Source organism: Bufo bufo, chromosome 2 (genome assembly GCF_905171765.1).
Source record: "Bufo bufo chromosome 2, aBufBuf1.1, whole genome shotgun sequence".
Lineage (NCBI taxonomy): Eukaryota > Metazoa > Chordata > Amphibia > Anura > Bufonidae > Bufo > Bufo bufo.
Window position 1 is genome coordinate 531,624,705 of NC_053390.1, and position 15,111 is coordinate 531,639,815.

A 15,111-nucleotide genomic window follows, 5' to 3' on the forward strand; every position below is an offset into this window, starting at 1 on the left:
CCGCCTGACTTCAAAGCAGCACATGCTCCCTGCTAAGGTGGTCTGTTGAATATCCTGATTTGACACACGGAAAATGTTACTGGCCAGTCATTAGTGGCTCGTAGTGACCCACCTTAGCTAGTGTTTGGCTAAGTGGATATTTCCATCAGTTTCTTGTGTCAACTTGAGAAAAAGGATGTAAAGAGCATTAGGGACCCAAGCAATATCAGAATGACAGCAGTGGGGGGATCCGTAAGGTGGGTAATGCTTATTTTTTATTTTTCATCCATGCTGGGCTTTTTTTGATTTGTATTACTCCAGGACAACCAATTCAACAGGACGTCAGCTCCTAGGGAGAGTAGCAACGGACCTGCATTTATGCTAAAGAATTCCACTTTTTTTCTCATCTGTCATAGAATGTTTTCCCACATACAATGTGGAACATGCAGGTGATCTTGAGCAAACCAGTAGTCACAGTCTTCTGAAAGTTAATTGCATCGAGGCATGGTTTACATCATCAAGTCATTTTTGAGAACAGATTTGTCAGTAACCAGGCTTTGTGTGCTTTTAGAATCTTGTGTACATTATTATTGCTTGCTGTCTCCAATGGGGCTCACAATCTAAGTTTCCTATTAGTATGTCTTTGGAGTGTGGGAGGAAACCAGAATACCCGAAAGAAACCGCACACAAACACAGGGAGAACTCACAAACTCCATGGAGATGTTTCCTTGGTTGGATTAGAACCTAGGACCCAAACACAAGTGCTAACCACTGAGCCACCATGCTGCTCTTACTGAAGTCATTAACACAAAGGTTCACTTACTTTCTTCCCTTCACTGTAAATGTTTACTCTATATGCCCAGTAATAGACTTTATAACTATTTATGTGCTAGCCTATGTGCTATTCGTTTAGATTGTTTTGTCTATATATAGTAATGAGATTACGTTTGATTAGCAACCAGTACAGACATACTTGTAATTAAAAAGGGTTCATTTACTTTTTCTTTGCAAAAGTGTAAACTGCTGAGATTTGCCACAAACGTGTCTATTTTTCAGTTGATTTCCTTGGCAACAGGCCACAAACACATGCAATATATTAATTTTAGGTGTCAGAGCTCAGTTTATTATGTCCTGAGTTCCACCTCTCCTATTGACAACCCCAAAAGAATCCACAGTAAGGCAGAACCCCTTGTGAAATGTGTAGTCCAGCTTACCTTGCAGAGGAAAATGTTCTCCTAATGGCCCAGCATTTACCAGTAATTGCCTATATTCTACCCCTTCAAGAGCTCTTTCATGAAAGCTGTCTGGGAGGCCTGACATATTTTATCAGAATTCTCAGATACCCCTCTACATGTTAAACAAAATGTTCACCATTTGTAATTCTTCTTAGAGCGAGCTTGATGACTTTACATTCCAGAGGAAAACTGTTTTGCATTTTTCTAAAACCAAAGTGTGAGACCTTTGGGCTGTCACTACATAGAATAAAAATGCTAGTAGATCCCATTGTCATCATATTGCTCTCAGTTTTATCATTTCTAATTCTAATAAAATTATAACAGAATACACTTTATCAAAGGGGTTTTGTCATAAGCTACATTTCACTCCAGTGTTTATTTCCATCAATTACTCTAGCATCCATTGCTTTGATTAGTTATTTTTTTTCAGATTTACCCCATTTGCAGTTTTCTCTTACCCCCCATGCTTGAATCCTACTTCCTGATTTGTCATGTGTCTGCTATCCCATTATACCTTAGGGGAGTGAGAGGTGTCCTGACATCAGCAGGACATGTGACACTAACCCCGCCCCTTGTTCTTACCAATGACGCTTCCTACGTCCTACATTACAAGGCTCCACTACAGGACGTAACCTACAGCAACTGAATATCAGAACAGATTTGCCACTGGTTGCGAGGGTAGGCTAATAACTTTAGAATAAGGCAGTTTTAATAAATGCTGGCATTTGGGGAAAGCGATATCTGTTGCAGGGCTCCAGATAGAGACCAAAATAGTCGCCAATGCGACTTAGAATTGCAAAAATGGCGACAAGACTTTGTAGTCTTGTCGCCATTTGTGCCTATACCCTCTGCTGCTCTGCCTCTTTAAGAAAAAAAGGCTTTCATCCAGCAGACACACGCTGCAAAAGTCTGCTGGGTGAAGATCAGCCCCTCACACTACCCGGAAAAGAGGGTGGGCGTGGCTTGGGTGCCCGTGTCTTGTTTTTTCAGTATGTTTTCATTTTCAACACTTCGAGGGCAAAGCCTCTGACCACCACATGCTTTTTCAGTCGCGGCCATCTTGCTACTCCAGGTCGAGTAAACATTGCGCTTCACACATCCAATCTCCATCGCCAGCCCGGAATAGCAACAAACCTCATCCTCCAATCAGGTGTCCGGTCAAATGCAGGCGAAAGACTATCTGCTCACAGATTGGCTAATCTGGCACTCCTGCATTGCGATAGGCTGTCGTCGATGGGTTGGCGGGGCTTAGGATGGCAGGCCTTTTTATGGACAGCGCTGATAGGCTGCAGTATCCGGTCACTATTAGGGGTGCTCGTGTGACGGTGAGGGAGGCAGGGTGGTCAAAGTTTAGTGGCACATGTTCTGCCGCCGGGCGACTAGCGGAGTTTTAGTCAGTCAGATTTCACATGTGATTAGCTAGGCTTGCGTCGGGCTCTGTGGTACTTGTAATACCACAGGTGCTGGGGATATTTGCTTCTTACAATGTTAGCGTTTTACTCTTAAAGGGGCCCGCACAAATCTTCACTTCATTCTCTTTTATCGGTCATTTAAGAGAGAGGCATCAAATAGGTCAGTGCCAGCAAGTCAAAGAAATCTCCTTTAGGGCTGGTTCACATGATGTAGTTTTTCTGTTTCAATCTGCAGACCCCCTTGTGGTTTAGCCGCTATAAACTGTGGCCACGTTACATGCCATCTCCCATTGAAAAAAGTGGGAGGCAGATGAACTGCTGCTGCTGGTGGCTTTTTGGTGCAGAATCTGTGAACGGGGCCTGAGGAAGCTTTCACATGTGGGTTTTTGGTGGTTTTTCTGCACTTTTGTGTTTTTAGTGGATATTTTTTTTTTTCCCATATAGGAGGAAGACACACTGGCCCAGATTTTCTAATGTGTCTGCCCCAAAGATCTGTCTAAAAAGTGGCGCATCTAGGTCTTCTACACCTAGGGGGAAGCTGCTTAGCGAAAATGGATGGAGCCTTAATTGCACCAGTTAGTGCCAACATTGTGCCACAGTTCTGTCATAAAATTCTGACTCAAAATAAGCTAATCAGTAGCTGGTCAGAGTAAGGGTCTGTTCACATGTCCGTAGTTCTGGGTCTGCATCTGTTCCACAATTCTGCCCAACGGGCAGGCCCGTTCATTTCAATGGGGCTGCAAAAGATGCACTGTGTACTGTCCGCATCTGTTGCTCCGTTCCGTGACCCTGCAAAAAAGGTAGAGCATGTCCTATTCTTGTCCACAATCGCAGACAAGAATAGGCATTTCTATCATAGGGCCGGTCATGTGCGCTCCGCAAAATGCGGAACGCACACAGCCGGTATCCGTGTTTCGCGGATCCACAATACACTTATGGACATGTGAATGGACCCTTAGGGGGTCTGTCCCTGCACCAGATTTATCCTACAGCCTGACCCCTGTGATAGATCTGGTGCAGGTCTGGGCCACCGGTCTAAATTCCCGCCATCTACAGGATTAGTAAGTCTGGGCAAGTGTGTGTAAAAAATAAAAATAAGAAACCCAGATGCCAAAAAGCGCTTATTCTTAAATCTCTGCATAACCTGTCAGTACAGGAGACCCTGAGCTAAAGTGCTGTGCCAGGCTTTATGGAGTGGGCACAGGCAGGGGCAGGACTGAGCCGACACTGGAGCCTGTTCCTGTAATAAGCGCAAACAGTCTTCCTGCAGGACATTGCAAAAATACATTTTAGGGATTTTAGGAAAGTTTACTTAACCTTTAATAAATCTTATCCACTCTCTGCAGACACTTTCCACAAGAAAATCTACATCATGTCAATTTATGTTGCAAATGTCACCCTTTTTGTAAGGGCTCATGCACACGACCGTTGGATTTTTTGCGGCCCGCAAATTGGTGATCCGCAAAACATTGATAACGGCCATGTGCTTTCTGCGTTTTACTGTACGTCCTGCTCATCTGTCACGACCCCTGGTCATGGTCGTGACTCCTTAGGAGCCGCATGCAGTTACCCGCGGTTTTGGTGTTGTGTCAACCGCAGCTGGGGGCACTTGGTGGTTTGCCTCAGGTGCGGTTGCCGCGGATAACAAGCATGCGTGCGGTTGCCCTTGGCAACGTGTTTTATGTGCACTCCCTTTGTCTGTTTGTGGTGCACTAGGTTTTGTGTTTTATGCACGGAGACACCTTCCTTTACCTGCGGTTGTCCGCGGCAACGTTGTTGTTGGGTGCATGTGGTGGCAGGGTCTCGGCCTGCTGGCTGTTCCCCAGTACATTCCTGCCACGCATGCCGTTGCTGGCGGTAACAGGTGAGTGTGTTTGTGTGTTTCTTAGTTTGTGTGCACTTCCCCTTATATGTGAGTTTTCCCTTCTGTGTGCTGGAAGGGTTAACTTCCTTCCCAGTGTGTGTGATGTCACTGGGTGTGGTTGACCGGTGGGTGTGGCCTTTTGGCCTATATAGCCTGAGTCTCTTGCAGGCTCCAGTAGGTTGCTTCAGCCCTGCTAGCTGGAGCAGCCTCCTGTGTATTTTACCATCTACCAGTGGGTGCCCCCCTTCTGGTCATAAAACCATATGTCACATTTTAGTTTATGTTAAGTTTATGTGTGATGTCTATTTGATGTTTTCTTGTCCTATGTTGTTTAGTGCAGCTTATGGATCTGGATTCCTGTTTGCACAGGGATCCAGTCAGCAAGGCTGTGGCAGGTAGGTGGAACTCGGATAGTTCACCTGCCATATCCGTAAGTCTGTTGGTGTTCCCCTTTTCCCTGCAGCTTGGCCAGTGAGACCCCTGTTCCTCCGTGTACAGTAGGAACAGGCCGTCTTACCTTGACTCCTAGTCCAGGGACCGGTCGGAGGGTGAGTTAGGGATCCGAGGTTCCGGAGCATGGGTCCTCCTACCTTTAAGGTCGGCCCATGCAGCTAGGAGTTAGGGTCAGGTTAGGGACGCTTTAGGAGGTGACCTGCTCCCTAATCCTGCTGTCCTGGCCAAGCAGCCAAAACATCAACTGACATCGCACGGCTGAGGATTTCCCCCATCCTCAGCCGTGACATCATCATAGAACAGTCCTATCCAAGTCCATAGTGCGGACAAGAATAGGACATGTTCTATATTTTTTGGGGGGCCGTGGAACAGACATACAGATGCAGAGAGCACAGGCTTTACCAATACTGGCTAGTCTGACAGGTCATGGAAATGAGTGCACAACCCCTTTAACTGCTTGGGCTGTAGCTTAGAAACCCCCATGCTCCTAAGCATCCCAGCTATATTATATGTATTTTAAACTTGGAGACAAAAAATTACATTTGCCTCCTAAATTTTTTAAGGTTAGGAGCCAATGGCTCCTTGATATTTTTTTAGTCTGGAGCACTGTGTTGGGTGGTATACATTTATTTTAGTGGCACAACCCCTTTAATTTAGTTGCCCTTCCTTGAACTTTCTCCAGTGCCATTATATAATTGGAAAGAACTGGTATCCAAAATGGACAATATCTTGATCCAGAAACTATTTTGTGAACACATACACTACATGTGCAATCACTGCCTATAGTTCGGAGAGTGCTGCACATGCGCCCTCCTGCAATTGCATGGCTTTTTTCTTTGCAAGATTTCATTGCTTGAGGGGCTGTCAATCAAGACGAAGGGGGGCGTTCATGGCTGGGATCACAGAGTAGAGCCTGGGCACTAGCCACAGTCAGGACCTGTACCAAAGAAAAGATAATGGACTCTGAAGTGGCAGAAAAGTCTCTGAAGTCCATGTTTGCTAGTATGGCACAGCTGAAAGTCTTACATTACTTAGAAAATCTCTTCGGTGTCACTCACTGACAGAGATAATAAAAGCAGGCTTCGTTCAGCTGTAGAACAAAAAAATGGCGCACCATAGGGTAATAACGTTTTAGATAGGTAATAAGTAGTATCTCCAAAAAATGGAGGCTCACCTGGTAGAGTTGTGCTAAATTAGGCACAACTCTAATGTAGACATATGTCAGGTTGGCATAAGCCCCTCACGGCGGATGGTATGCACCCGGGATGAGTGCTTCTGTTCAGGGATGCCTGGAATCCCTCAGAAAGCCAGTAGTTCAATAGAGAAAAAGAATATCCCACGGCGCAAGAACCACCCAGTAGTTGGAATAGAATGAGGGTTCTTTTTTATTAAGCAAGCGGTACTGGTGAGTACCGCTTGCTTAATAAAAAAGAACCCTCATTCTATTCCAACTACTGGGTGGTTCTTGCGCCGTGGGATATTCTTTTTCTCTATTGACTCACTGACAGAGGGCACCATTATAAATCCCTAGCTGGATAGCTACAGTATATTTCAGTATGATAGACACACTGGTATGTTTAATTCCCTCATTTCCAGATCATACATACAGTACAGACCAAAAGTTTGGACACACCTTCTCATTCAAAGAGTTTTCTTTATTTTCATGACTATGAAAATTGTAGATTCACACTGAAGGCATCAAAACTATGAATTAACACATGTGGAATTATATACATAACAAACAAGTGTGAAACAACAGAAAATATGTCATATTCTAGGTTCTTCAAAGTAGCCACCTTTTGCTTTGATTACTGCTTTGCACACTCTTGCTATTCTCTTGATGAGCTTCAAGAGGTAGTCCCCTGAAATGGTCTTCACTTCACAGGTGTGCCCTGTCAGGTTTAATAAGTGGGATTTCTTGCCTTATAAATGGGGTTGGGACCATCAGTGGCGTTGAGGAGAAGTCAGGTGGATACACAGCTGATAGTCCTACTGAATAGACTGTTAGAATTTGTATTATGGCAAGAAAAAAGCAGCTAAGTAAAGAAAAACGAGTGGCCATCATTACTATAAGAAATGAAGGTCAGTCAGTCAGCCGAAAAATTGGGAAAACTTTGAAAGTAAGGGCTATTTGACCATGAAGGAGAGTGATAGGGTGCTGCGGCAGATGACCTGGCCTCCACAGTCACCGGACCTGAACCCAATCGAGATGGTTTGGAGTGAGCTGGACTGCAGAGTGAAGGCAAAAGGGCCAACAAGTGCTAAGCATCTCTGGGAACTCCTTCAAGACTGTTGGAAGACCATTTCAGGGGACTACCTCTTGAAGCTCATCAAGAGAATGCCAAGAGTGTGCAAAGCAGTAATCAAAGCAAAAGGTGGCTACTTTGAAGAACCTAGAATATGACATATTTTCAGTTGTTTCACACTTGTTTGTTATGTATATAATTCCACATGTGTTAATTCATAGTTTTGATGCCTTCATAGTCATGAAAATAAAGAAAACTCTTTGAATGAGAAGGTGTGTCCAAACTTTTGGTCTGTACTGTAGGTACTCATAAATCAAACTCGTGGGACTTTAAGTAATGTGACTTTTAGGTAGTTCACCCTCAAGCATAGCACCATGGGCTGTCAATAGAATTACACTACACCAATTAGGAAACCCATATATCACTGTCCTAATGCGTTTAAACAAATATACACCAAAACACCATATATTTGCTGTGTAAATAGAATTAATCTAGTTTTGTGTCAGGAGTTCAGATTAAGTTCTCCATTTTGGATGCAAACCAAGTAAAGGAGTTATACTACAAATATGAAACTTTTTTAACCCATTTCTTATCTGGAGAACTTTCTTTCCTTTCTGTGGGTGAGCAGCAGCTAATATGAGACAATCAAGATCGTTGGGGTCAGACTCCCAGCAGACCCACAGTCAGCTGTTTGAAGAGGTGGCAACACTCGTACGAGGAGCGCTACTTCCTCTTGGACGTCTCGTTGGCGCAGTGTAATTACAAGGGCATTCAAGTGAAGATGCGCAGTGTAATGTTGAAAAGGAAGCAGTACTCGTACGAGCATGGCCTCCTCTTCAAACAACTGATAGACAGGGGTGCAGGGAGTTGGACCCCCACTGATCAGATATTGATGACCTATACTGAGGGTAGGTATCATTATTACTCTCTGCACAACTCCTTTAAACTACTGAGCATGTTAGCCCACTACTGAATGAAGGAGAAGACGTTACCAAAGAAGAAAATGTAATGTACGTCAAAAAATAATATTTTATTTCATATATATTGGACTGATACTTCATTTTAAATGCCCTATTTATTGCATATTAATACTTTTCGTGGGTTAGCCCCTTTAAATTTTTCCAAGCAAATATGTGTTAAAGGTAATGTATCATCAGAACATGTGCTCACCTTGCGTCCTCTTCTTTAAGAGGTGGGTGGTCTATCACTATCCGGAGGTCAGTGTGTGTTTACAGTCAGTATTATAGATATGGGGAGAGCAAAAAGAAACAAAACCATAAAAAAAAAGCAAAAATATATAAAAACGATAAAGACACATGGAAGAGGGTCCATGTCTCCTGCCCTTGTAGGATTATCATCCTACGCAAGTTTCCACATTTTGTATTTTAATGTTTCATCTACAATGAAAGTAATTACCAACAAGAGCCCTTTTTTTGTTTGTTTTTGTGCACAGAGGTCATACAGGGGGCAAAGCAGTGACACACAGGGCAGTGAGGTGACATAACCAGGGGACAGTGGTGGCATACCCAGGGGACAAAGTGGTAGCATCTAGATGGCAGAGTGATGGCATATTAGGGTTACATTGGAGGTAAAAACAGAATAGTGATAAATCCTACTTGACTGGGCACTAACTATACAAGCAATGGCCATAATAACTATACCAGGACCACTCTACTTCTCCGTGGAGTCGCAGATGTGTCAATAAGCCCAGAGGAGCATGCTTGTTTGGCCAACTTCCCAACCCTATCTCCTCCTGTCTTGCTTGCTGATCAGTTGATCACCAGGATGACTTCATTCTATTAAACAGTTGTTGAAAGGAGACAACCTGTTTAAAGTAGTTTATTGGATATTCAGTTCATAATGGCCATTCTTAAGTCAGACTGACATTAGTCATGGTGAAGAACCCATCTAAATCCAGCCTGACATATTCTCATGACGGCTTTTGCAGCAGAATTTTGGCATAGACAGCTGCACCGAAATTTTGTTGAAAACGCACCAGTGGCCACGTCCTTTTTGCCTTCCATACATCTCAATGGGAGACAGTGCTGAGGATCATGGAGTAGCGGCTTATAGCCGCGGCCACATTAGAAGGGACATGAAAAGACTGTCGTGTAAATGTCCCCTAATGGTCTAGGTGAATAATCTGTCTGTCTGCCTGACATATTCTATAGTACTGGTCATGATAAAGAACTCCTAAATTCAGACTAATTTATTCATTAAGTGATGACGAAAAAAAAACTGTAGACTGACATATTCCATAGTAATGATCATGGTGTATGTAACCTTCTCATTGCAGTTTTTCTTTGTCACTGTGTCTAGTTCTAATTTAAACATGTTTTTTATGTTTCTTATTATGTACACTCTCTAATATATAAAGTGTATGTGTGTATGTCCACTAAAGGAATCCGGACTGTCGCATTTACAATCACGAAATGTGGCACACAGGTACATCAGGTGTCCGGGAAGGTTTTAGACCGGGTCTCAGTTCTCTAGCACGCACCGTTCCTGAGATATTCCCAAAAAATGCATTAGCCAATAGAAGCCTGGTCACATGACCCGTATCAGCCAATAGAAGCTCACATGCCCTTAGTCTCCACATACACACAGTTTTACACCAAGTTTCTATAACAACCCAGCCATTTTTCTTAACGGCTGTAGGTCAGCTTTAAAAGGGGCAGGGAGCTGTGGATGACACTGTTAAGGGAGCGGAGTGCTGTGGAGGTCACAGTTCAGGGGGCAGGTAGAGTGGCCATTCAGGCCACCCTCCAAAGACGGACTTAAACACCCCGCCCCAAGGCCCAGCTAAGCCACACCCCTGATCCGGTTAGGCCATGCCGCTCCCACTCCGCAGCCGACAGGGATTGAAAAAATGAAGGTAAAAATCAACTTCTGTCAGCTGCAGGGGTGGGAGGGAGAGTTACTTTCTCCCTGCAGCTTACGCTCAGACAGCACAGTGCTGCTGTCTGAGAGTGAGCTGTTCAAAAGGACATCCCTGTGTCCGTCCAGGCCCTGCACCAGACTTAGGACAGGGAGTCTGAAAGCCGGACTGTTCAGCCTAAAACCGGACCTCTGGCCACCCTAGGGGCAGGCTGCTGTGGAGGTCACAGTTAAGGGGACAGTCCGCTATGGAGGTCAGTGTTAAGGGGAAGATTGCTATAGAGGCCACTGTTAAGGAGGCTGGGTGTTGTGGACATCACCGTTAAGGAGATGGGGTACTGTGGAGATCTCTAATAAAGGGGCGGGCACTGTGGAGGTCTCTGTTAAGGGGGCAGGAAACGGTGGAGGTCACAGTTAAAGGGACGGTCTGCTATGGAGGTCAGTGTTTAGGGGCGGGGTGCTGTAGAGGTCACTGTTAATGGGGTGGGGTGTTGTGGAAGTCACATTTTAAGGGAACGGAGCTCCGTGGAGGTCACTTGTTAAAGGGTTTCTACCACCAGATTTTCACCTATTTAGCTGTCTGACACTAGCGATCTGCTAGTGTCTGCTGTACCTAACCATGTTCATGTATTACCTTTGTCTGGAGCGGTTAAGCTTAAAAACATAGTTTTATTGATATGCAAATGAGCCTCTAGGTGCTATGGGGGCGTCTTTTCAGCACCTAGAGGCTCCGTCTACTCACTATTTCTGCCGCCCAGCGCGCTCCAGTCCGCCCCTCTCCTCTAAATTGACAGCCTACTTCTCTCCATCTCGGCCGAATTCTCGCGCCTGCGCCGTGTGCTTCTGTATTCGGCGCAGGCGTAGTGACTGTCGGACCGCTCCCTGCGCCGTAATCAGCGCAGGCGCAGTGAAGATGCCGGGGCAGGGAGCGGTCCGACAGTCACTGCGCCTGCGCCGAATACAGAAGCAAGCAAGAATTCGGCCGAAATGGAGAGAAGTAGGCTGTCAATCTAGAGGAGAGGGGCGGGCTGGAGGGACGCGCTGGGCGGCAGAAATAGTGAGTGGACGGAGCCTCTAGGTGCTGAAAAGAGGCTCATTTGTATATCAATAAAACTAAGTTTTTAAGCTTAACCGCTCCAGACAAAGGTAATACATGAACATGGTTAGGTACAGCAGACACTAGCAGATCGCTAGTGTCAGACAGCTAAATAGGTGAAATTCTGGTGGTAGAAACCCTTTAAAGGGGCAGGTTATTGTGGAAATCAATACTAACGAGACGGGTACTGTGGCGGTCACTAATAAAGGGGCGGCCACTGTGGAGGTCACTGTTAAAGGGGAGGGCACTGTGGATGTTACTGTTAAGGGGGTAGGCCCCTGTGGAGGTCACTGTTTAGGGAGGAGGGGACTGTGGAGGGCACTATTAAAGGGCAGCGGGGTACTGTGAGGTCACTGTTAAGGGAGTGAGGTACAGTGATGGTCACTGTTAAGGGAGCGGGGTACTGTGGCAGTCACTGTTAAAGGGGCAGTCACTGTGGAGATCTCTGTTAAGGGGGCTGGGATTGGTGAAGGTCAGTTAAGGGGACTTTAACCTATGGTCAGTGTTAAGGGGCGGGTGCTGTAGAGGTCACTGTTAAGGGGGCGGGCCCCTGTGACGGTCACTGTGAAGGGGCTGGGGTGCTGTGGAACTCACTGTTAAAGGGGCAGGCTGCTGTAAAGGTCAAAGTTAAGTGGGTGGGCTGCTGTGGAGGTCCCATTTTATGGAGACGGGGCACTGCGGGGGGGGCAGTCTATTAAGGGGTGGGGGACTGTGGAGGTCACTGTTTTGGGGGCGGGGTACTGTAGATGTCACTGTTATAGTGGATACTGTCGATATCTTTTAACAACACACACAAACATTAAATGAAATAGATTAAATATACCCGTGCGAAGCCGGGCCCTTCAGCTAGTTGTATATATTGATGCTAACCTCTACTATTAGTATGCTATGCAAAGTTTTTCAGTGCTAAAAGATGGTGGCTATATTATGGAACAATTTTTTACAGTAGCTATGTTAATTTTTTTAGCAAAGTTTTATATGATATACTATTTAAAAGTGCAAAAATGCATTGCATTGATAATAATATCGATACAATATTGATGCTTTGAAAATAATCTGTCATATTTTTCTTTCCGTTAGGGATTTGGTAATCAAGTGGATGTGTCATATATTGCCAAACATTACAACATGAGCAAAAGCAAAGTTGACAACCAGTTCTACAGTGTGGAAGTAGGAGATTCGACTTTCACGGTACTGAAACGCTACCAGAATCTCAAGCCGATAGGTTCTGGGGCTCAGGGAATAGTTTGGTAAGTAAATAAATGACTCTTTTTTTTAACTGCATTTAAAGACCTGTAATATCAGTGGGACAGTGTAACATCTAAAGCAGACATGCTCAACCTGCGGCCCTCCAGCTGTTGTAAAACTACAACTCCCACAATGCCCTGCTGTAGACTAATAGCTGTAGGCTGTTCAGGCATGCTGGGAGTTGTAGTTTTACAACAGCTGGAGGGCCGCAGGTTGAGCATGCCTGATCTAAAGGCATAGTGCCCTTACCTCCCCTCTTATTCGTGTTTGCCAATGACCTCAGTGTATTCTAAAATTGTATATATATTTACTATGTATGGATACAATTAAATCTGCAGTATGTAGAAAGCATGGCCATCTCTGTTGATTTCAGTTTTAACTCATGGGCACATTTATTAAGACCGACGTTTTAAATGCCGATCTTAATAAGCCCCTGCGCTGGCCTTCACATAATTTTGGCGTATCCACTGTAAATGTAAGACCTCTTCCTTGCTGTCTTAGATTTAGACCATTTTCTACTCCTGAACCAGGAGTAGAAAATGACGAATGAGACAGGCCTGCCGACCCTTCTCCTTCCGCGCCCACGCTATTGCCTACTTTTTTAGACCTGGCGTAAGTGGGGAAGAAGTTGCAGATTCTGCCGCAGCATGGTGTGCAACAGAATCTGCACCAGATATATGCCACAAAAGTGGCGTATATCTGTTTGTGAATTACCCACTTAAAGGGGTTTTGCCATCACATACAATGAGGGCATATCGCTAGGATATGCCCCCATTGTCTGATAGGTGCGGGTCCCACCTCTGGGACCTGCACCTACAACGAGAACGGAGCGGGGAAATTAATGAAGGCGCACCGCGCATGTGCCGCCGCCGCCTTCCATTCATTTCAATGGGGCTGCCGAAAATAGCCGAGCGCTATTTTCGTCTGCCCCATAGAAATGAATGGGAGCAGGGGTCGCGCGTGCGCGGTGCGCTCCCATTCACTTGTATAGGAGCAGCGGGGAGCAGCGCTTGGTGGTAGATGGACCCCAGGAAACCCGGGGTCCTCCAGCCACAGCTCTCCCCGCTCCGTTCTCCTTGTAGGTGTGTGTCCCAGAGGTGCCCCCATTGTTTGTGATGGGAATACCCCTTTAATACTTAATAAACTTCTATACAATGGAGATGCATATTTTCTTCTCTCTATACTGTAGCTATTTGTCCTCCTATACCCCTGTAAGTCCTACACAGTTGCATGTATGTCTTATAAGACTTCTAAAATGTTGTAAAACTTATAACTTATAACTACTGCTTTACCCAATGAATGGCATTCTAAAGAACAGTTGCTGCAATGTTCCATAAAGGCTTCGTTCACATTAGTGTCTCAGAATATGTGATTAACAGATGCTTTAACAAATCAGTTTTGAAAAAGATCCACACAAACTCTGACGGATCGCATCCAGACAGGTAACTTATAATGGAGTCTGTCAGGTTTCTGTTCAGTTCCCGTTCCTTTTACGGCGAGATGAGTGCTGCAGATGCCATTCTTGTCATTGAAGAGACATGATGGAACAAACCTTAGTGGCAGGCATACCACTAATCCTATACATGTCGGTTGCCAATGTGGCTCCAAAGTAAGCAGTTCATTATGGTACTGGTAGCGTCACACTGCAAAAAAAATAAAAATGACTATGTACTGTAAGTTAGGCCTAAGTGCCATTGGGAGTGCAGGCGCTGAATATAAAGGCAAATAATAGTCATTTTAATAGTAAATCTTCTTTTCTGTGTATATTTATTACATTATTCCCATGTCTAAAAAGCAGTTACCCATAAAATTCGATTGTAATGCTAAAATGAGCCATAACAGTAATGCACAAGAGGTGTCATGTTCAGTTAGAACATAGCTCTAAGTTTTTCCCCCTCAATATCACTGTAAGGCCTCATGCACACGACCGCTGTGTGTTTTGTGGTCCGCAAATTGCGGATCCGCAAAACATAGATGGCGTCCATGTGCGTTCTGCAATTTGCGGAACGGCGCGGACAGCCATTAATATAACTGCCTATTCTTGTCCGCAAAACGGACAAGAAAAGGACAGGTTATATTTTTGGGGCGGACCACAGAATGGAGCAACGGATGCGGAAAGCACACGGAATGCTGTCCGCTTCTTTTGCGGCCCCATTGAAGTGAATGGGTCCGCATCCAAGCTGAAAATACTGCATGAGGCCTAAAGCTAGTGGAAAAGATAGAACATTGCCTATAGTCACTTGGCCTTCCAGTCAAACAGAGCCACAGAATGTGTTTCCTGTGTTAATGTGTCCTAGAACCTCTATTAGTTATATGCTGCATATGAATAATGTCACAATGCATTTACGATGTCTGTAGGATTTGACAAGCACCAGTGTCCAGTCCAGCATTTTGTAATTACAAGAGCCATTATACACTGCCTGGCCAAAAAGAGGTCACACACTCTAATATTTTGTTGGACCGCCTTTAGCTTTGATTACGGCACGCATTTGCTGTGGCATCACAACCTTCGGAAATGTCACAACATTTATTTCTATCCAGTGTTGAATAAATTTTTCCCCAAGATCTTGTATTGTGAGATTTGGACCACTGCGCAAAGTCTTCACCAGCAAATCCCAAAGATTCTCAATGGAGTTCAGGTATGGACTCTGTGATGGTCACTCCATGTGTAAAAAATGATGTCTCTTTCTTCCTGAACCAC

The 15,111-nt window shown here is 44.8% G+C and overlaps 1 protein-coding gene across 5 annotated transcripts in view; it reads left to right on the forward strand.

The window, feature by feature from the left end:
* The window catches only part of MAPK10 (mitogen-activated protein kinase 10), a 161,778-nt gene that overhangs the window by 14,321 nt on the left and 132,346 nt on the right, over positions 1 to 15,111 (forward strand). For 4 of the 5 annotated variants that reach the window (XM_040420464.1, XM_040420461.1, XM_040420462.1 and 1 more), the window contains exon 2: positions 12,243 to 12,412. In XM_040420464.1, the coding sequence (XP_040276398.1) occupies positions 12,243 to 12,412 (170 nt within the window). Of the gene's footprint in view, positions 1 to 12,242; positions 12,413 to 15,111 lie in introns of those variants that run through there. The other variant, XM_040420465.1, reaches the window with a different exon arrangement.